The 21,595-nt window shown below is 45.6% G+C and overlaps 1 protein-coding gene across 3 annotated transcripts in view; it reads left to right on the top strand.

Moving 5' to 3' along the window:
• nfatc2a (nuclear factor of activated T cells 2a) overlaps nt 1-21,595 on the top strand; it is a 61,395-nt gene that overhangs the window by 24,906 nt on the left and 14,894 nt on the right. For all 3 annotated transcript variants that reach the window (XM_064299200.1, XM_064299198.1, XM_064299199.1), the window contains 3 exons: nt 10,285-10,340; nt 10,933-11,065; nt 11,523-12,179. In XM_064299200.1, the coding sequence (XP_064155270.1) occupies nt 10,285-10,340; nt 10,933-11,065; nt 11,523-12,179 (846 nt within the window). The remainder of the gene's footprint in view (nt 1-10,284; nt 10,341-10,932; nt 11,066-11,522; nt 12,180-21,595) is intronic.

The raw sequence follows: 21,595 nt of genomic DNA, 5'->3' as shown, positions 1-21,595 counted from the left end.
TAAAAAACATACATATTTTATCTTTAGTCCAGCTGTAGTACTCTTTGTCCATGACTGGAGGGGAAAATTCAGTTTTTTATGTGAAATTATGATATTGTCACACACTGCGATAGATTAGGAGGCTGTCCAGGGTATTCCTGCCTCTCCAGCACCCCCTGCGACCCTGCCCAGGATAAGCGGGTATAGATTATGGATGGATGGATGGTTGATATTGTTAGTCTCTGAGGGTAAAATGACTGGATAAACATACTTTTTTGTCCCGTTTGAAATGTTTCACTCATTAAAGGTAAAGTGGCACAGTCAGGGATTTATGTTACATTACATTACAGGCATTTGGCAGATGCTCTTATCCAGAGTGACGTACAACAAAGTGTATAACCATAACCAGGAACAAGCGTGTCGAAATGGTACTAGAGAGAAGTGCCATTCCTAGTGCAGGGAACAACCGCATAATTCAACTTGGACCGTGTAGGTTAATCTGATTAACACTAACACAAACAAGAACAGCAGCAACGCAGTCTATGCAAAAAATACAAGCAGTAGTTAAGACACGAGTGCATTAACTAAGTCAACTAAGAAACAGCTACCTAGTTACAACCCTAAGCTTACAGTCAATTTAGAGATTACAGGGTGGTAGGGAGGGATGGGGAGAGGTGCAGCTTGAAGAGGTGAGTCTTCAGTTGTCGCTTGAAGGTGGTCAGGGTCTCAGCTGTTCTGACCTCCACGGGAAGGTCATTCCACCATCGTGGGGCCAGAACAGACAGGAGACGTGATCGGGAAGCGCAGGTGCGAAGAGGGGGAGGTGCCAGGCGTCCTGAGGTAGCGGAACGGAGGGGTCTCGCTGGCATGTAGGTAGGCTGTTATGTGGTGGTTTACCATCCATCACCCTGTTTCACAGCTAGAAATCATTTGACATTTTAGTCACCTTCTTCACAGACATGGCTTACAGCATGATAGCAGTCGCCTGAACTTCCGTTGATGGTGCTTCCATCCTCCGGGCTGTTTGAAAGCTTGAGTCATACCTGTAGCCACAATTTGCTGTTCTAGGGAGAGGAGGTACACAGGAAGGTTGGTGGTTTTGCAAAAGTGGGTGATACACGTCATTTCGCCCCATGCCATCCAACTTCTGGGCAGCTCCCCAATGGGACAGTCCTGGTCCATCCCGTGAGACTGCTCTGGCCCCCATGGGATGGTTCTGTCCCCCTCCCCCATTTTTGCAGCCGTTGCCCCAATAATTGCTCATAGTACACCCTTCACCACTAGATCAGTGTTTAGCCCAAGCATCTGCCCTTGAGCTCCGTGTCCCAGCAGGGGTGTGTCTGGCCTGGTAGAGCGTGCTTTAGGACTGATTTAATCTAAAGATGGAGATTAAGCAACCCTGGGGTTCAAAGAGCATTGTGGGTGTTAATATCCTGCTGCCCCAACAACCCTCCCTCCTCTTTGCCCCCTTTTCTTAATTTCCAGCCCTGTGATTCTATTTCTCAGTCTCTTACAGCTTCCTCATTTGCCATATGTTTGGTGCCATTTAGCAAATATCCACACCTTAAGTAGATGTATATCAACTGTGTGTGTGTGTGTGTGTGTGTGTGTGTGTGTTTGTTTGTTTTAATTCTAATGAACTCATCCAATAACAATAGTACATCTTTCAGAAAGGGTTCCTCGCACTGTTGCCTTGGAGATACAGGCATTCCGGCTACTCTTAAATGGTTAAGAGCTTGTGAGGTCTCAGATACAAGGCAAGGTAGGAGTACTTTTAAGGATAAATAATATTGATACATAGCTCTCATTCTTACTTGGAATAGGAGTGCATTTCCGCAATTCTCAGAATTTCTGCTCACTTAAACGAATGGTTCCATTTCTAGGGTTTTAAAAATGGTATTTCAGTCAGGGCATATTTTTTTGTTTAGTTAAGAGTTTTGTCTGTTATGAAGGATATTGTACTGTATATACATGAAGACAATTTTGGGGTTTGTGGTTTAAACAAATAAAATAAACTTCAAGTAACTCTAAAGCAGCTTGCACAGTGACATTATGCCTCCAGAGGTTGTATGTGTATATATATTAATGGATTATTCCTCAAAATTAAAAAAATATATATTTTCAGTTACGATTTTCTTGGTGTATGCTACCTGAGGCTTGTGCCCATATGCTGTGTATACCATCACTGTATAAAACCTGATATTTGTCTATGTAATTGTGAATGAACTATAAGATTAATCTATTCATATGTGCAGCCTCTGAAAACAGGGTATGGCTTCTTTGGAGGTACTTGAAGTGTATTTTCTTGCTTTAGACCACAAACCCCCAAATGCCCCTTTACCATCCATTGTAAATCTGGCTGGTCCTCAGAAACCTCTCCATCTGGAATATCCTTTACTGCACATTAAATCTATCTGTGGCAGTATAAAAAAATGAACACTAAAACTGAAATAATATCAAAAGGCCCAGGAAGTGAACTAGAGTAAATCTGAGAAGCTTTAAGCCTACAGCACTCGTCTCCAAGTGGCAAAGCGTAATGAAGTGGTGACGAAAAGCAGGGGAGCTCTGAAATGTCTGATTGATGAGGCCTCTTTGCCGGGGTGACAGGAAGTGGCATTTTGAGGGCGTGGTGTGAGCTAAGTTTCTGACAGCAATTTCTTTTAAAAACCAAGGTGAGAAAATGATCATCGGACCATTAGAACTGGGGTATCCAGTCTTATCTGAGAATGACCTTCTTACCCAGCACCAAAACATTCAGCTAATCAAGGCCTTGCTTGAAGACAGTCATTCATGAGTTGAATTGGGTGTTCTAGTGCTGGGCTCATAACAAAAGCACTGGCCTTTTTTGGGTACGATTGGACTCCCCTAACTCCTGTCTTAGAGTGTCAGCCACTCTGAAGAGCTGGCAAGGGTGGGAGGCCTGTAATGTGTGTTTAAGGAAGAGGAGACGGGCCCCGGTTTATAAGGATTTGGGAACACTTGTGTATGGAAACTTTGTCGAGTTCTATGAGCCGACATTCACAATTACAAAGGCGATCGGTCCCAAACACCTGAATGAGACACGGGAGACCGCTTCCCGTCGCTGACTCACTAAATTGTTCCACAGGTCGAATGTGTTCCCGTCATTGTGAAGAAACTTGTGATTTATCGGTCTTATAAATCCTGCTTTGTCTCCGCGGGCCCAGGTTTGGAGCCTTTTCCTCCGGTTTTTTTTTTTCCAACACTGCTTCTCCAACGGTGAACCAGCAGTGACCTCGCGTCTTCTCTCGGGTCCGAGCTCGTGCCTCGGCGGGTCTTGGAAGCGGTCGGCATTAGGACGGGCGCATTTCTCGCACGTCGCAAATTTGCGATCCTCCTTGGTTTGGTCGCCCTAGCCCTCCGGATTCCCTGGGGTTTTGGTCTCCGCTGCCGTGCGGTGTTAGCCGTTAGGTGCAGCTGTTTCAGGGGGGGCAGATGGGTGCACCCCCCTCCTCCCCCCCGCCCCCCCGGCTTGCATCCAACCCCAGGCAGGTAGACGCGTTCCCGCATCTGGGATATCCCTACTGTTGTGTTACGTCGTTGGGTAATTAGGGGCCGTTCGAACGGGGGAAAAAGAGGGCGAGAGAGAGAGAGAAGGGATTTCCATTGTTTTGGAAGGTTTCCCTGCATGACACAGAGTTCTGGAACGGCACGGCTGTGAAATCCTCTGAATGGGACACAGCTGCCTTTGGCCGGAGTTCTCCCGCTTTCCTGGAAAGTCGCTCTACGCGAGCCGGAGCTCGGAACCCCGGAGACCGGAGACGGGGCCAGCCCGGGGCTCGGGGTCCTCCGCTGCACCAGCGCTCAAGGTACGAGAAAAGAGAGGCCCCTCCGGATTCGTTTGGGAATAAAAAAGCGAAAACAGCCACCGGCGCCAACAAAGAAACGGCAGCCACCTGTCGGTAGAGCGAGCCGATCATGAAATACTCGTCAGGGGAAAAAAAGCCCCCTTTATCCTGGCGAGGGTTATGGAATCCCCCTCCTTGGCTGACTCATTTCAGCCGGGCGCGCTCCACTTTCAGCTGGAGAGGGGTTTCCCCGCACACATTAGCGTCCAAAAAACAAAAACAAAAACAGGGGCCTTGCGACCGACGCAAGCGGCGGATTTCGTTTGACGTCCTCCCCTGAACGACACCCTGGTGCAGGCTGAACCGTGGGCGGTGATTGTCTCTTTGTTCTCCAGTTGATCGAATGCAAAAAAAAAAAAAAAAAAAAAAGTGGTGATTTTACCATGCGTGGTTTCAGGTTGACACACAAGCATTTTTCTGGGAAGCCCTTTCACAAGCAGCACATGGGTGTGCTGCTGAAATTTAACACTGCACAAAAACTTAGATCAGTGGGCAGAGTTGGTGTTGACAGTCAGTTAAAGCCACTACACCAGCCCTTCATCAAATGTACATTAAACTGACTGAGAGATTGGCTTGGCCTTTATTCAGTCAAGCTTTGTCCCTAACCTTGCTTGTACTGCAAATAAATACAAATGTAACTTTAAAAAAAAATGCAAATACACTTGATTTCCGTTTTTTATTTATTGTCAACTCATTGATTGTCAACTCTCTGAACTGTGTCTGGAAAAAAATGCATGCTTTCAATTAATAGCAAGCGGGTTTAAATTAATTAAATTAATAGCTAGTGTGTGTAAAATAGAGGTATATAATAGCTGACTGTGATACAGTACTGTTTGTAAAAGAGAGGCATATAGTATTTGACTTGTGATACAATCGTGTGTGTAAAATAGAGGTATGTAGTAGTAGACCATGGTACAGTGTGTGTAAAATAGAGGTGTATAGTAGTACACTGTGGTACAGTAGTTTGTGTAAAATAGAGGTATATAGTAGTACACTGTGGTACAGTAGTTTGTGTAAAATAGAGGTATATAGTAGTACACTGTGGTACAGTAGTTTGTGTAAAACAGAGGTATATAGTAGTACACTGTGGAATAGTTTGTGGTCATTCTGCCTACCAGTGTAGTGGGATTTCTGGGCCCAGATCCAAAACAGCTCCAGGGGTGAGCCCCGGCTCCAGGCTGGCTCCAGAGCTGAAAGGCCCTCATTGCTGTTGATTATCGTTTATAGTAAGTGACATATCCAACAATAAACCAGAACAGCCGTATGCCAGCCTGTAGAGAAGGTGAAATAAAACACGTACTGCGCTGAGGCACACTCAGTTGGGCTAGTGTTGTCAAAAGCAAAACAGTTTTAAGTCAAAATCTACTCCTTCATTTCAAAACATAACATCCCACAACTCCCCCGACAACCCCATTTTTTTTACAGTAATCAACAATTCATAGATCAGCACGAAGGTCTGGAGCAGTGACAGGATTTTAGATCTAGTCGCCCGAAACCGACACACCACGCTGCCCCCGAAAATCTCCCACACTTAAGCACACACACAACATCACACAACTCCCCCTACAACCACAATTTTTTACGGTAATCAACAATTTATACACGTTCTTCGTCATCGTCATCGGCAACTGCCTGACACAGGAAGTGCGGAACAAGCCGCCCATCTCGTCCACACCGCTCTGTTACCTGAGCAGCTCAGCACAAATGTCTGGAGCAGTGACAGGATTTTAGATCTAGTTGCCCGAAACTGACACACCGCACTGCCCCCGACACACTCCCACACTTAAGCACACCAGGCACCTTCCTGTCTGATTGCAGTCAGAAAATGACAGTTTAAAAAAATGCTCTAACCGTCTTGTATTACGTCTGTACACAATTGGGCAGCATGTTGTAATGGAAAATGCATGGCGCATAGTTTTGTGTGGGTATTTTTAGATGCCAGAGAAAGATGTGTACGTATCTTGTGCGGAAAGGAAATCTTATTCTTCAGTTAATGCCTTTCTTCAAAATGAACTTGGGGGGGGGGGGCGGGGGAGGGGGAGGGAGGGAGAAACAGAATGGCACTTCGTGTAAACTTCGTGGAAACATTCACTTTCTGGAGCTTCTTTGACCCTCTTTGGCAGTTTTAGCGTCCATTTTCAATTGACTCAGACAATTTTTTGTGTGCGGTACGTAAGCCAATCGAAACCTACACATCCGAAAAGTGTGAACTATCTCTTCTTTAAAATGCCTATTCCAGCATTGTGTGTTTGAACCCTGTATGCATGCACACACAACAGTAACCATCATCCAAACAATATAGTTTTCTTCACCAAAGATGGATGGGCGCATTTAAAGTGCCTCCTGCTGGCGACCAGTATAAAGCGATGTATGCTTTTAAATAAAAATGTTTACAATTGTATTTTCTGAAACAGTCCTGCCCTGTAGCCCTGGGGTTTTCCTGAGTCTCTCCTGAGTCTGTGGCCAGGAAAGAGAACTCCTTCTCTGATCCGTGCACTGTCCTCTACCATTGGACCTTGGCCGGTATCGATAGGAGACCCATCAAGACCCAGTTTTCCTCAGTCAGCAGCGAGCATGCTAGCCTGATTCAGAAGCGGGCCGCTCTTGTGCTGTCAGTGCCGCATGCTGACTGACTACTCCGTTCCCCGGGAAACGTACTCTATTGCAGGCACTGTTTTGAAATGGGGGAAACATTCCCTGGAGCTGCTATAAGAGCACGTGAGGGAGAAAGGTCACTTATGTTTGCACACCTTGATGTTAGAATGCTGCACTGTTGGGCTGTATACAGTAAATCCACCCACACATATATGAACACATCTGTAACATATGCTATTCCACACATTTTACTTAAATACATTTTCTTACAAATACCACGCAAAGCAAATATTGTCTGGTACATTCAATTCTCTCTCTCTGTCTCTGTCTCTCTATATACAGGACTATACAAAAGTCAGAGCCCTGACTGTCTTCTTTTATTTACTTTCCAGTGAAAACAGCTATTAAGTGCAAGCAGTTTATATTTCAGTGTCAGAAAATAATGCAGCATATTTATATTTACATATTTAACACAAAATTACACAAAGACCTCCACAACTGTGTACAATCTCAAATCTTTCAGCATTTAGTGTCCACTCTTTGCCTTTATTACAGCTTCCTTTCTTTTCAGGGGTATTGCTTTGATTGAAATGTGCGGGAGTATGCTTCTTGTGTAAACACCTCCAAAGTTCAGTCTTAGAAGTTGGTTACATGTTCTGCTTCTCTTGATCAAAGTGATCCCAATCACAATCAGTGATATTGAGGGCTGGACTCCAGTCCATTGGAGTGGCCAGTCCATTGTTCTGAGAACACCAGCTTGATCGTCTTAGCAGTGTGCTTGGGGGTCATTATCTTGCTGTGGAATGAATTTGCTCCCAATCAAAGATTGTCCAGAGGGTACTGCATGATGTTAAGATTTGTTTGTGTTTGTCAGCATTTGGGATGCCTTCAATCAAAACCAAATCACCAACTCCACATATTGTTCAATACACACACACACCCACACACAGGACTTTCTCTCTCTTTGCTTTGTGCTGCAGCTGTTACAACTTAAAACTTGCTCCACTTTATCTGCCACCATCAGTCGGGTGCCACGTTTCTTTGTAAACTGGCATCCATATAGCACCTCAGAGAAAGGTGTAAGTGACAGATGAGAGGACTAATGAACTAAATTTACACCTGCTGATATATTGGGGAGCCTCACTCTCAGCCCCGAGCTGAGCTCAGAGAGACCAGGGCCTGGAAGGTTCTCCAGTGTAGGTGTACTGGAGGGCGTCAGTAAAGAGGATGTGGTCTCAGAGCGCAGATAAAATCTTCAAGTACAGATAGACTCTCCTGTGTCGGCGCAGAGTTTAGGTTATAAGCGAGGGGAGGGTTCACGCCGTGCCCTAATCGCGAAGAACCAGACTCTCTGCCCACACGCCAAACTGCAGCAGAAATAACTCTGCTTATGTGAAGCAGGGCTACATAACGCAGTGAACACGCATGAGTATTATTGGAACATGATTGTTTGGGGGATGCAAATGAGATGCACTTAGCCAAATGTGTCCTGACCTGGAAGGGACTTTAGAGGGTTAAAGCAGAAGCCGGTGCCAATGGCACGCGTTTCGCTGTTGCTTAGGGGGGTTGTTTTGTGGCCAACCACACATGACATGTGACACAACTGCCCTGTCCTGTCAGTCTGACGTCATTTTCAAGGTCTTCGTTTTCCTAGTTTATAGTGCAAATTATGGCTGAAGCCTCTTGCTGTTAACGTCAGGCTATTCCAAACTGGCTCCGTTTGCTGAAGTTTTGAGACAGAAGCGCTTGTTTAAAAAAAAAAAAAAAAAACAGAAAGAAAAAAAATGTTGGAATAAATACACATTGGAATAAATTTTGTCATCAGCCCCGCCTCTGGCAGCATCCCAAGACTGAATTGGGGCTCTCAGTCACCTCTTTGCCTCAAAAGCCCCAGTCATTCATTACCAGTCAAACAAGGACCTACACATGATAGTCGTGATTAGGTGGAGCCTGAGGGGATTTTTCTCATCAAAGTGACGTTTTCACTTAAGCCAGAAGGATGTCAGACATCAGAGCTCAGTAGCCTTTTGAATCTGAATATTAGAGTCTGTTGAAAAATGGCTGTGGTTGTGTTGGCTTAAAATGGATGCATTTTTCAACAGCTTTTACTTGATCCTGTTTTTTTACCCACAATGCTTTTTTTCAATCAATGTGTGGGGCATGGCTTGATTTTCGTAGGAAACTGTTGAAATGTTTGTCCATTATTTTTCCGAAGTAGTTTGAAGTCCAACTGAAAACTTTCTTCATCTGCCCCACACATGGCATGATATTTAATGGAAGGGACTTCGGCCTGTGTTCTTTGTTTCAGTTCCTGCATTGTACTCATAAAAGTCCTCTTAGCCTTCAAAGTAACTCTTAAGTTTCAAATATCTAAGAATATTGTGCAGATTCCTCTTAAGTTTAGGAATCTGGTTGAGAGTATACTTTAATGGAAAATAAAAAACATTTATTGTGTGTTTGAGAACAGCAGATGGCTGTTCTGGTGACTACATAAAGCATGCTCCTTCTTAAGTCTTATTTCTTGCTCACTCTTAATTCACTTGAAGTTACTAAGGTCCTTATGAATATGCCTGAATGTTCCAAAAGGGCAAGATTTTAGGTTTTCAATCTGACATGAATCCATGCTTTAAAAACACTCTCAGAATCCTTGTGAATACTGCTCCATAATTCTCATTAGACTCCTAGACCCGAATGTGGCATTTGCATACCATCTTGGCCATGCAAACTATCTGTTTAAGCCACCACAAGCTTAAATACAAGCTGATTTACAAACTCACGTGCATTTTTCACCTGCGCAACATTTGCCTCAAACAGAAAACAGTTTAATTTATCCAGGCGATCCCATCGAGATACAAATCTATTTTTCAAGGAATCCCTATCCTCGAGGTATGTACAGCACAGTTCTATAAAAAAGCAACAGAAACATGAGTTTGAGTTCACTAGGGTCAGTGGCACCTTATTTGGCAAGGCAAGAACACCATGAAGTTTCAACACCGCGGAATATAGTAACTAAAATTCACCTTCCAAAATTCAGCCAAAATAAATTTCATGGAGTCTGTAGTAGAATTCTGTATTTATAATAATGACCTTTTTAAAAACCTTTAATATGCTGGCTGTCAAATAATCACAGCTGGGGTGCACTTCCTTTTACACCAGCTGCCTAGCAACCACTGCTTTATTGGCACTAAAGAGTGGGTGGGGCAAAAGTCAGCGGTCAAAAAAAAAAAAAAAAAACAGTGCATGTGCAACCAATAATCATATATAAACATCATAACAATGACAATGTGTCGAGGAGAACGCAATGAATTACGTGTGTATATCAAGGGCTGCTGTCGGACATGTAAGAAACCACAGTCCCTCGAGCTTCGCTTAGAATTCATGCCGCAACCCTGTCCAGTCAGATGGGGAAAAGCGAATCTGCGTGTATGCGTGCCTTCAAACGGCACAGCTGCAGCTCGCCAGTCAAGTTAGAGAAAGCCAGAGCGCAATTATAGCAGCCTCCATGAGAAGCATTTAAAGTTGCTAAGGAAGAGACACATGGTCGCAAATCCCCTCTCAGGCCGGAGTACATTCAGGAATTTGTAAATAAGAAATCTGAAACTGCGCCTTTCCACATGCACCCAAGGTTTTTTTTCTTTTCTACATCTCCAAGAATGCTCACTCTATTTTTACGCTGTGTGCTCTCGATGGCCGGTAATTCCCCTCGCATCGGTTACTCGACCGAGAGAGGACGTCCGCTCCGTCCACGGCCCTTTTTGGAGGGGGGTGGGGTACAAACACAGACATTATTGTCCGATGTGAATAATTAACCCTTATCGAAACCCGGCCCTCTTTGTGTTCACAGATGGACAGCAGATCTGGGAGGCGGAGGCTACGGTTGACAAAGACAAAAGCCAATCTGTAAGTGTTGCTGCGATCCCTGCAGCCCATTCATGAATAAGGAGGCCCCTGGATTAATCCCTGTGCTTGTTGTGTTCACTACACTGTGCTGATTGTGCTGCCGATGGTACTAGCATACGCCTTGGCATTGTTTTTGTTTTGTTGTTTTTTTTTTTTTTGACAAAATAAAACCTCTGATCCTGTTTGTTTTGGATATATGGAGCATATTCATTGCCTATATGTGATCTGTTGGACCAGTAGTCGATGTGTGACTGGTGCCCCCTGTTTCAAAAGTTTCACCTAAGGCTGCTCTCAAATAATATTACCAATAATTTGCCTTACAAATAATAATTGACATCATGGATCTTTATTTCCAGTCCTGGAGTGAGTTGCAGTGCCTTTTTAGATTTTTATATCCCTGATTTGCATGAATATTCATGTGTTGTCTTTTAAATGAATTTGAATTGAGTATTACCAGCTGTATTTATTGTATTCAGTTACTGTAACAGACTGAACTCTGTTAGTTGCAGTAACTAAATGGGAACATCAGCCTGGCAAAGAACATGGCAACATGTGTGATGTGAAGCACTGATGTGAAGACTGTGCCTTTCAGAGCATGTTGTTTGTGGAGATCCCATCGTATCGAGACCCCTCCATCTGCCACTCGGCCAAAGTTAACTTCTATGTGATCAACGGGAAGAGGAAGCGCAGCCAACCCCAACACTTCACCTACACTCCTCTGGCAGGTACGGACACACACACACACACACACTCTTACTCTCACTCTCACTCTCACTCTCACTCTCACTCTCACTCTCACTCTCACTCTCACTATCACTATCACTCACTCACCCGCTCGTGTGCATATAAGTCCATGACCCCACAAAAGCACTCACACACAAACAGTCACACACACACATACAGATCTGTATGTAACTCAAAAAGCATAAGACAAATAAATGACATTTTAATGCAGCTACACTAGCAATCACTGCATTTGTGCCATCTGTGGAGCTGGATACATGCTGAAGAAGTTCTGCCTAAGTAGTATAATGTTCCCCTTGGGAGTCAAATCTGCAGTGTCGTATTTACAGTCCCACCTTCTGTGTGGTTACATGACACTATTGCCCCATTCTGTGTGTTACGCTAGACTGTGACATGGCTGCTAATCCTGGATGCTTTTACCTTCTGCATTTTCCCCAGTTCCTTCCATTAAAACTGAACCCGTGGACGACTACGAGGCGGGCCAGATGGGCTTCCCCATGCCCCAGGTCCTGGGGGTGTCGCCCCAGCAGTACTACCACGCCCCCCACGGCCCCCGCGCCCTGCTGAACCCCGACAGCTGCCTGGTGGACGCCATGGCGCCCTGTCAGCAGGCGCTCCCGGGCCTGGTGGGCCCCGAACCTCGCTTCCAGCAGCAGAGCCCCGCCATCGTGTACCCCCGGGGCCCCCGGGGCCCGAGCGCCAGCCCCGCGCTCTACCCCCAGCCGAGCGGGGCCATCCCCGTGCCCGACCCCCACCGATCCGTGCTGGTCCACACGGGGTCCCCCGCGGGGCCGCCCACCTCCTCCCCCGGGGGCCACCCCTCCATCATCCAGTTCTCCCCCACCAACCACCTCCTCCGGGGCGCCGCCCCCCCTCCCATGTCTGACCACCACATGTACTACCCCCAGCAGGGGGCGCCCTCCGCCCGCTCCCCGGCCCCTGCCCAGCACTACCCCACTGTCATCCAGCAGCAGCCCTACGCCCAAAAGGGGGCCAAGAGCCGGTCTCCGCCCCCGGAGGACCAGAGGGTGGGCGGGGTGCCTGCCCGGGTCACGGTGAAGCAGGAGAACCTGGACCAGGCCTACCTGGATGATGGTGAGTGAAGCCTCTGTGCCTCCATCTCATGCATTAGTCCCATCACTTCATATACAACAAGTCTCATAGCTTTTTGTACCGCATCAGCGTTTGGCATGTTTAACATGTGACAGGTGCTGAATCAGTTGTGAAGCAAAAATACAACTTTTTTTCTTGTCTGGTAAATACAGTGCAGTAGCTGAAGTAAAATTATTTATATAACTGAGCACCTTTCTTTGCAAACACTCATTAAGTTTTTCCTATTTATTTTCCTGTTTTGGTTTTTCTAATAATAATCCTCAGCAACTTCAGGTTAGATCAAATGAACATGTTAAATGGTCATTTTAGGTGACCTACTGACAATGTTAGGTCCTAGGTACTCAATGTTATGTTGAACTCAATTTAAATTAAAAAGAACTGGTTCCTCATAGGATGTTTTCCAAACCTGGTGGAACATGTATTCACTGGAGAGCTACGTATTGACAGTGATCAGTCACACATTAGGGTGAACGTTAAGTCAGCTACAGCTTTAAGCATAAACCACCCTAGCCTATATTTCCTATTTTTATATTGTGCAATTTCAGAAGGCGAGTATACGTAACTCTAGAAAATGGCAAAATTAAAACTTTATGTTACATGTGAAAAAAAAAATAATTGCAAGGTATTTTTTGTGAACACTCTCTAGACATGCAGGCGGTATTTTCATGAGGTCCTTTTTGAAAACCTGAATGGCTAAGATGATGTTTGGCCTTGTTTACCATGTTGTTGCTCGTTGCGTTCTCAGATCCGTCCTGATTCGTCCTCCACGCCGGGCAGACCGCTTGATTTAAACATCCTGTTCTACAGTCAGCTCGGTTGTGTACCCCGTTAAATCACATGTCATAATTTCAGTTTGTCCAGCTGCTCGTTCATATTAGCAGGCTGATGGACAGCAGTCTGCCGCTGTTAGAACCAGATTAACAGTGATCACTGTTTCCGGAGGTTTCCGCTAATATCCCTTGCTTTGCTCTTAATTTGACTCAAATGGCAGAGAATGAACACAAATTAGATTTCACTTAGTTTGTCCATTTGAAGTCCAGGGATGAACTGTTGATTTGGAACAACAAAATTTGCCTCAAGATTTGCTATGTCCTTACGCGCTTTTTTTATTGCAGTGTTTTAAAATGCTTTAAACCACAGCTCTGGGTTGAAAAACATGTAAGTTCATTCATAAAACTGTTTAAAAAGTCTATTCAGAAAACAGATTGTCCCTTTGGTATTAGAAAATACACTCTCTCCTAAAAATGGCAGCAGACTGGTTGAGAAATGAGAAAATTGCTGTCTAGACAGAAAATTGCTCTTTTTGGCGTAGAATTACCCCTGAAGGATTCATTTAATTATTTTACGAAAACAAATATGCCTATGCAATGTCATATTTCACTGTTTGTTTTGAGGATGTGTTTTTTTCAATGTGGGTGAGAAACTCAGGTACACTTTTTGACAATCTGCTGCTGCAGCACTCAAAAAAAGGAAGGAAGTCGTTTTTGAATCTCTTCCTTCTTGGCTCATCTGAAACCGCATTATGTGATAGAATTCAGGCTTTAATTTAATTCCCAGGATGGATTTACCCCAATGAGCCCATGTGTGTGGGCTTAATAGATGTCACCCTGTGGCACTATACTAAAGCTGAAGCAGTGTGTCAGCATAGGGTTCTGTTCATTACCTGACGTGCATTGGCTTTGTAGGTTCATCATCACATCCTTCTTGATGTAACCCTTGTGCTTCTTGGAGAGCATAGACCATATGAGATTCTCCCAATCTGATTATCGTAACTAAATAAAAAGCCATTCTTTATTCTGCCAATCTCAAGACAGTGCTATTACGACATGTTTCAAAGGAGAAATGCGCTAATTGTCGGGGCGATGGGGGGGGGGGGGGGGTCAGGCATTTGGTAAACACTCAGTCTGTGGTGTCACAGAAGGCAGCTGTGTCCTGTGAGTTCCGGAACACTCCGAGCTTTCTTCTAGCTGAGACGTGTTAATGGCAGACATGTCGCTTTGGGACGATGCCGCAGCAGAGGATGAAGGCTTCATGCGAAACAACAATACCAGGAAGCGTCGCACGCTCCCTTTCGCTCTCTGTGAAGACCTCAGGACGCACATGAGACCAAGGATCTGAGCGCCGGGCGGTGCCGGGGGGGTGGTGCCATGCTGGCCCTGTGCGCCCCACTCAAGCCAAACATCGCAGGAAATCGGTCAGCGCTGAAGCATTTGCTCTTTGCACCGTCGATCCGGGGTTTCCGGTGCGGATTACAGCCCGGGCCGGACCCGCGAGCCGCAATACCGCTAACCCCGCTTCCTTATCCTGGAACTGCTGAAGGCGGCTTTGTTGTTCTGAGATGGTGCGCATTTCAGGGAGCCTCGTACGGTGGCACCTTGGCTGTCACATGACGGCCAGCGTCGAATCAGACCAGGGCGTGGCCCAGGGGCGGGGGCATGTCTGTTGACAAAACCCCGGCCTGCTGAACGCGAGAAAAATGTCTTGGGCAGAGGGTTTGGGACCACCTTCTTGGTACACCCAGATGGAAGGAGGGAGGGACAGGGGTTTTGGGTGTGGGGGGTGCAGGGTTGGTGAGAGGGGGTGGGTTCTTGGCCTGGTGACAGGGCAGGAAATGAGGCCTTCTTGTCTGCAGAAAGCAGCAGCTCTCCTGACTGCCTGGATATGTTGACACTGTTATGGTCTCAAAACAAGTTCTATGGCAACCATTGTCAAAGAGTGGAACAGTCTGCCTGGGAGAGTCGGGGAAAGCCTTTTTGTTTGTTATCCTTGGCTCCGGGATCTCCCCTTGGCCTTGAGCCCCTCGATTCTGTGGGGGGAACCCGCGATAGAATTTGTTTTTCCATACCGAGGATTCTGCCAATCTGGCAGCAGAAATTCCTTCTGCTTGCAGCTGTTCTCCTCCAAACCCTGTCTGATCTCCTGTAGATAGCAGCAGGGGCGGGGGTGCGGGGGATGCGGAGGGGGGGGTATTCAGTGGAAAAAGTGAATCCGAGTCGTAGAAACAGAGCCGAGATGAATTTCTTGTGGATTGCCTAACGGGGTTTCCCTCGATAAACAGCAACAGTGTTGCCGTTGCTGAATTAATGTCCAGTTACCGGGGGAACCACGCTGTGTGGGGCCCCTTTCATCCCCCCTCTAAAACTCTAGATCCTTTAGGCCCCCATGGGACCTCTGCTGTGTTGCCTTTTCCTGATTGGTGGGCTACTTGTTCCCTTTTTGTACACCAACTACATTTTCATGCGCTTCTGGAAAATCTAATAAAGATTTGATTTGATACCTTAATTGGGGTATTCCCTTTGCTTTGGCCATTCAGGTTCAGTAAGACAAACTTGGAGTACCTTCCAACTTGAGAAAAACACAAGTGCTGGTTGCTTTATGAAAAACAACAGATATAATATTATAATTATATCAATATAGTATTCAATATATTGTGCTGATGACACAGTATAGCATCATTAGGACCACATCACTGGCCGGGATCAGTTCATATCATTTATATTAGATAAGTCCCTTGAATTTGAAAAAGATTACTTCATTAGCTAGCTAGATTTTGGTATAACAGCACACCCTCTCATGTGATATTGCTTAAGTTATCTTCGGTAAGCTTTTTTTAAAAATCTTTTAAAAGAATAATCTCATTATAAAGCAATACTGTTTCCAGTATAAGAGCATAAGCCTCCCTTGAATTAAAAGTGCAATGCACTAGCTGCTGTATGACACACCCTATTACTGCACCATTCTATACCCATGGTCTAGACATCAGTGCCGACTGTGACAGCACCCCCACAGGACAACATACCGTTGGCTCTGTCATCACTCAGGGATGGGAGGTTTATAGCCAGCCGGTGGGGATGACAGTCTCATCGCTCACTAGCGACTCCTGCAGGTTGATTAAGGAACCTGCAAGTTTATCTGCCTAGCTGCACGTGAAGCGTCTTCCTTCAGCTGACGCCCGCACGAGCCCAGCTTGCGCACTGCAGGGTAATAATAAGGGTGCTTAGGAGCACGTGCTTGTCTTCTCTCCCCCAGCTCGTTTCTGCAGTGAGGGCGTGATTTGGCATTCCAAATTTGGGAAAAGAAGGGGAACGAATCATTAAAATAGAAATTAATTAAAATAACAAAACACTTCACAGCATATGAACAAATATGCAAATTATTGCCACTTTCAGGTACTGCAGTATATTTTTATTAAAATGCATTGCTCTGAAAGTATATAGTATATCATCTTCCAAAAAGTACCACACATTTACAACATATTGCATAAAATTTCAGTAAGGGGGGAAAGTGAGATGCAAGAGCAGGGCAATCGGGAGTGATACCACTCTATCACGGCAACTTGCTTTCTTTTAAAATACTGGTGGAATGAAATCTCCAATAAGGCGGCACTTTTTCTGATTGACACTGCAGCTCTTCCACTCCGCTCAGCCTGAACATTGCCAGGCCAGTCCGTCTGTAAATATGGTGCCACACATATCATTAGACTACATATTTTGTTGGGGTTTGTAAACAGTTGCTGCAACTTCATTACTGTACCAACAACAGAGATAAGCACTCTAACCACTAAGGCAATTTTTTTAGCTTGTCCAGGGATGCCAACTTTTTTGCCAAGATTTTCAGTTTTAAACTGTCAATAGGATGCATCTTTTGTTACCTTACCAAGCTTTTTTCTAAAATGTCAATTAATTTATTGATAGACGATGAATTTCAAAGTTTTCAGCTAATCAACAATCAACTCTGTGTTGACGTCGCATAGGTTTGTAAAACCAAAGAAAATTGTTGCAGGTAGAGTGGAGATATGACTTTTATATGATATGCATTTGTGTAACAGGGAAGGCAAGCCAGTCTGCCAAGTGATCTAAAGGATCTGTGAACTGTGAACAGATCTGGTGTGGGGTTTCTGAAACCTGCTTCTCTCACAGGCTGACAAGGGCTACCAGTTTCAAAGCTTTCAATTCAAATTTAGGAAGAAATTTTAGAAAATTCCCCATTTTGTTTCTTTCATTTGCAGTGTTAAAGTTACGCCCACAGAAGCTGACAGAAGTCAAGAAAAAAGGAGAATTTTCAAGGAAACACAATAAGGGCAGATGAGTAAATTCCGACGAATCCAAAACCTGCTAATTTCGAACGTGGTTTTACTTCGCGAGTCACGTTGTCGCTAACCGTTTCTCCTCAGTGAAAGAGTTTCAAACGAACCAGATTGATCTCAGAGCTTTCACGATGAGAGTTAAGAATTCAGGTGAAGCGCAGGCGCCTCAGCCCTCCGCCCCGCGCTTGCGAGTTCGTGCTTCGGCGATGCTCAGTTGAAACCCGGGGGCAGTGCAGAAAGCGAGATTATTCCAGTGGGCAGGCGAGAGATCGGGTCGGATAAGGCACGCAGCTGCGGGGAAACGGCGTTCGCGCTTACATTAGTCCTGGGTCACTTGCGGTTTTTCTTTTCTTTTTTTTTTTAAATTCTATTTGCCGAGTAGATCGCAAAAGTGCAACAGCAGCTCATCCAGCGGCAGGCCGCCGGGCGTCTTTGGTGGCAGCGCGCGGCGAGGCCGTGATCGCGCGTGAGCAGACGCGTCGTTTCATTGGGCAGAGCTCTTTGAAGAGCTCTCCCAGCCTTGGCTTCTGATGTGAAAACGCTGCTCAGGAATACGACGTGAGAGAATGCGGAGATTGGGTCTGAGCATCCCTCATCTGTGCGTGAGCTGAGGAGGGCTTGCTGAGACCACCCCGCCAGACTTGCGGCGCAGTCCACTTCCTGTTTGACACAGCCGCTCTCCTTGTGGGTTTTATTTAATTCCCCTTTGGCAGTCAGCTGAGGGCACTCTTCCTGGGGGTAGGCAGCCCCCCCCCCCAATGCCGTGGTTGTAGCCAAGCAACAGACTCCCCCTGGTACGAGGACAAGAGTGCGAGACACGCTCCTATTGTGCAGACTGTTTCCTGGGCCGACTCTCTTGCCAACCCTTCACTGGCCGGGCGCTACGGCAACAGGGCAGACACCCCAGTGAAACTGAATGTTCTATAGCCGATAAGGCCTTGATTGAGCTCTAAAACCCCGAACGACACATTGGGCATGCTTTTATCTGTTGCTAAGGCAGTAGTTTCAAATCCTGCACGCTCTCCAAAGCATCTCAATTTTCACAGTTTCTCAGTTTTGGCTTCCTGCTATCTGCAAAGATACTGGTTCTATGAAGTTTTGGTCAGGCCAGTGGTTGAATTGGGTTGAATTGCCAGCTCCAGCAGGAGCATCTCCTACACAAGCTCACAACGTTTGTTGGTGACTCACGGTACCATATTTGTATTTTAATTGCAAGGGGAAATCCTTGGGCATTGGCTGCCTGATAGATATCGCTGGGCTCAGTCCAAGCCCCTTCAGCAGGGTGCCTGGGTGTAAACTGAATGGTGGCAAGAAACGCATTCAGCTCGAGAAACAATCGGCAATATTTGCTGCTGAATCCCAAAAATACCCAGCACACACAGGATGAAGGCACTTGCCGAAATGTTTGTGTGCACCGTAGAAATTTAGAAGTGTCCTGGTGAGCCTTTTCAGGTCATTCCATTTTCCCTTTTTTGGGCAAGGAACTTTCCAGGGTTAATTTACCTCAGCCATCTGCTTCCGATCAAGCAAGTGCTGAGTCAGAGGGAGTCCTGAGCCGAGGGCCCATAACCGCTCACATCCGCATGCGTTCGGAAGAGCGTTCGAAAACTAAACTACAGCCTTCATCTCTGACATCTCCCTTGATTCAAAGAGACATGTCGAACCTTCGAAGGTTCTCCTCGTAAGGTTCTTGGGTTAAAAAAAAGTTTGCCTTCATTGAGGGTCCTTCACTAAATTAAATAGTATCTTATCGGTATTGTGGTTAAATAGCGATTTTCCCAGTCCTGAACGGTAGCATGAAAAAGCACGTTACATTCACTAGAAAATCATTTAAAGGGGACAGCCACACCTCTGTGAAACGAAGGTGTGACATTTTACAAAACACAAATGTGAATTTCACCATTAACCGGCTCGGTTCACAACGGAAAAATTGCACTGACCCCAAGCGGCTGGGTAAAAGCGTAGCCCTTGGCATGTCAAAGCCGTTCATCAGTCATTTTTTACAGCGCGACTGACGCTCGTCAGACGGGCGCAGTTCCGCGGGCGATCGGCGACAGTCGCGGCTTCGCTTGTTTTGAGACGAGAGAGGGCCTGGACAGCATGTGCGCTTGTCGGCCTGTTTTCGCGTAGCGTGCTTTGAACGCGGCAGCACCCTTTCCTTTGTCACAGTATGTAGGTCAGAGCTTTAAATAGCCTCCCGGGCAGTCGGTCGCAGGTTGCGCTCGTTCGCCTGAAAAAGTCAAGCAGAAACGTTATGCAATCAGTACGTCTGTGTTAATACGTATGTATTGATGGATACATAGCTTACTTCCTTTGTCAATAAACAGGGTATGCATATACAGTACAAATATAGCATGTAAACAAAAATAACAATATAACATATAACAATGTTCTATAATGTCATCACAATGCTCATGTGATGAATAAATCCATGACATATTTAACATAAAACCAAATAATGATGCATAATTCATCTCTCAATCCTTCAAACTTTTCATGTTTCAAGCCCAGATATCGAAGTTGTGATTTTGTGTGACAACAAATTTGGTTCTTTGGATGAAACCCAGTTTGTTGCTACCAAAGCTCTGCTGTAAATCAGACCACAGTGAATCATTATGCTCATGTATTATAATGTAGTTAGTTAACTTGGTGGTTAATATATGCATCTTATCAGGGAAACCTTAAAAGGCCCAACCCATAGCGAGACTATGGAAGTGCTGTTAATAATACAGTGTAATTAAACGGTGGAGGGCTGTTTCTATGTATTCATCAGGTCGTTGTTGAATTGGAACATTATAAGACCTGAGAAAAATACAGTATCATCTCCACCCGGTTCCATTGAGTATTAAGCCCTCACTCCTTTCCTCACTGTACATTTTTTTAACATACTTGTATATTCCATTAAAAAGCTGGATATTTTACTGAAGGTTGAGTACCTTTCTCAAAGGTGTCACAGCAGTGCCCCATGTGGGAATAGAACCTGCAAGCTCACAGTTACAAGCCCAGTTTTGATTAGTCACCTGGGCTGAGGCAAGGTGGTTCCCCCTAAAGTTCATAAAACTGAACTTCCTGCCCAAGCATGTGCTAGAGTGACATGTATGAGAGTATGGAACGCGTCTGCCTAATTCATGTTTGCACAGGGCACACAGTTCCCCTGTGTTCGGGGTATCCCCACTTTTCCAAAGCTTAGAACATCCAAAAGAGTCGGTGGGTGGCGTCACCCCCCTCCCCCTCCCCAAGCTAAGATCGCTCCGGGCACAGCGCATCGTTGGCGCCAGCGTGCCCTCGCCCGCTTCCCAGTGCCAGTGTATGCTGATAAACAGTCTCTCAGAGGAAGCGGAGCTGGGGAGGGGTTGGGGGAGAGGGGGGGGCAGTACTTGGACCTGTGACATGTTCCACATTCTGGGCATTCCGTTCCGCTGAGGTCATCGCTCTTCCCAAAGCGGCCCAGAACAGGATGGCATCGGAGCGCACGCCCCAGAGGGGCTGGAGGCTGATCCTTGCCAGGGCTGCTGGGGAGGGGGGCTCATTCAGTAAAGGGCGTGCTGTAAATTCACGCCGCGCTGTGGTGTAAGGATGAGTCACATGGTCGTGCCCGTGCCGACTGTGACCAGTAGCCCCACAGGGCGACGCGCAGTTGTTGATTGCATCACCCAGGATACGGAACGGTTCAATCGGTTAGAGGTCAAGTTTCAACACTCCTAGCGCCCCCCGCTGGTCGATCGGGTGCCAGTGGACTGAATGTCAAAGCCACGGAAGGCCGTCTTCCGAACACTTTTACCAGACCCATTCTTAAAATAATAACCTTTCAAAAAACATTCTGTGGAATTACATTTAATTTAATAGCAGCTATTGGTCTCTCTTGCCTTTGTTTCAGTCTCCATATACAGTTCATTGCAGTATAACCATCTTCATATTTGCTCTTTAATGGGCTGGCCCCATGAAGTGTGTTGGAAAGAAATTACATTTCAATAGCCAAAATCATGACTTCACTGTTGGTGGTTGGAATACTGTGACACTTGAAATGCATCATGTATGGAGGAAATCCTGGTTCTACAATCCAGGTTTAACCAGTTTGCTAAGTTTATTTCTTAGCAAACCTTCACAAAGAAGTATTTGCTACTTGATGAGCCAAACAAGGAAATATCAAATCACATGTTGCATCAAATAATAAAAATGTAAAAAAAAAAATTAAAAAAAAACTCATTTATTTGCTAAGATTCTACAAACATTGTGGGTCCAGATGGTGCTGTCTTTCCCTACCGTGTGTCAAGTGGGGCATTCATACAGTTTTTCACTTGAGACGACTTAA

This window comes from Anguilla rostrata, chromosome 11, assembly GCF_018555375.3.
Source record: "Anguilla rostrata isolate EN2019 chromosome 11, ASM1855537v3, whole genome shotgun sequence".
Lineage (NCBI taxonomy): Eukaryota > Metazoa > Chordata > Actinopteri > Anguilliformes > Anguillidae > Anguilla > Anguilla rostrata.
This window is presented reverse-complemented; position numbering and strand designations above follow the sequence as displayed.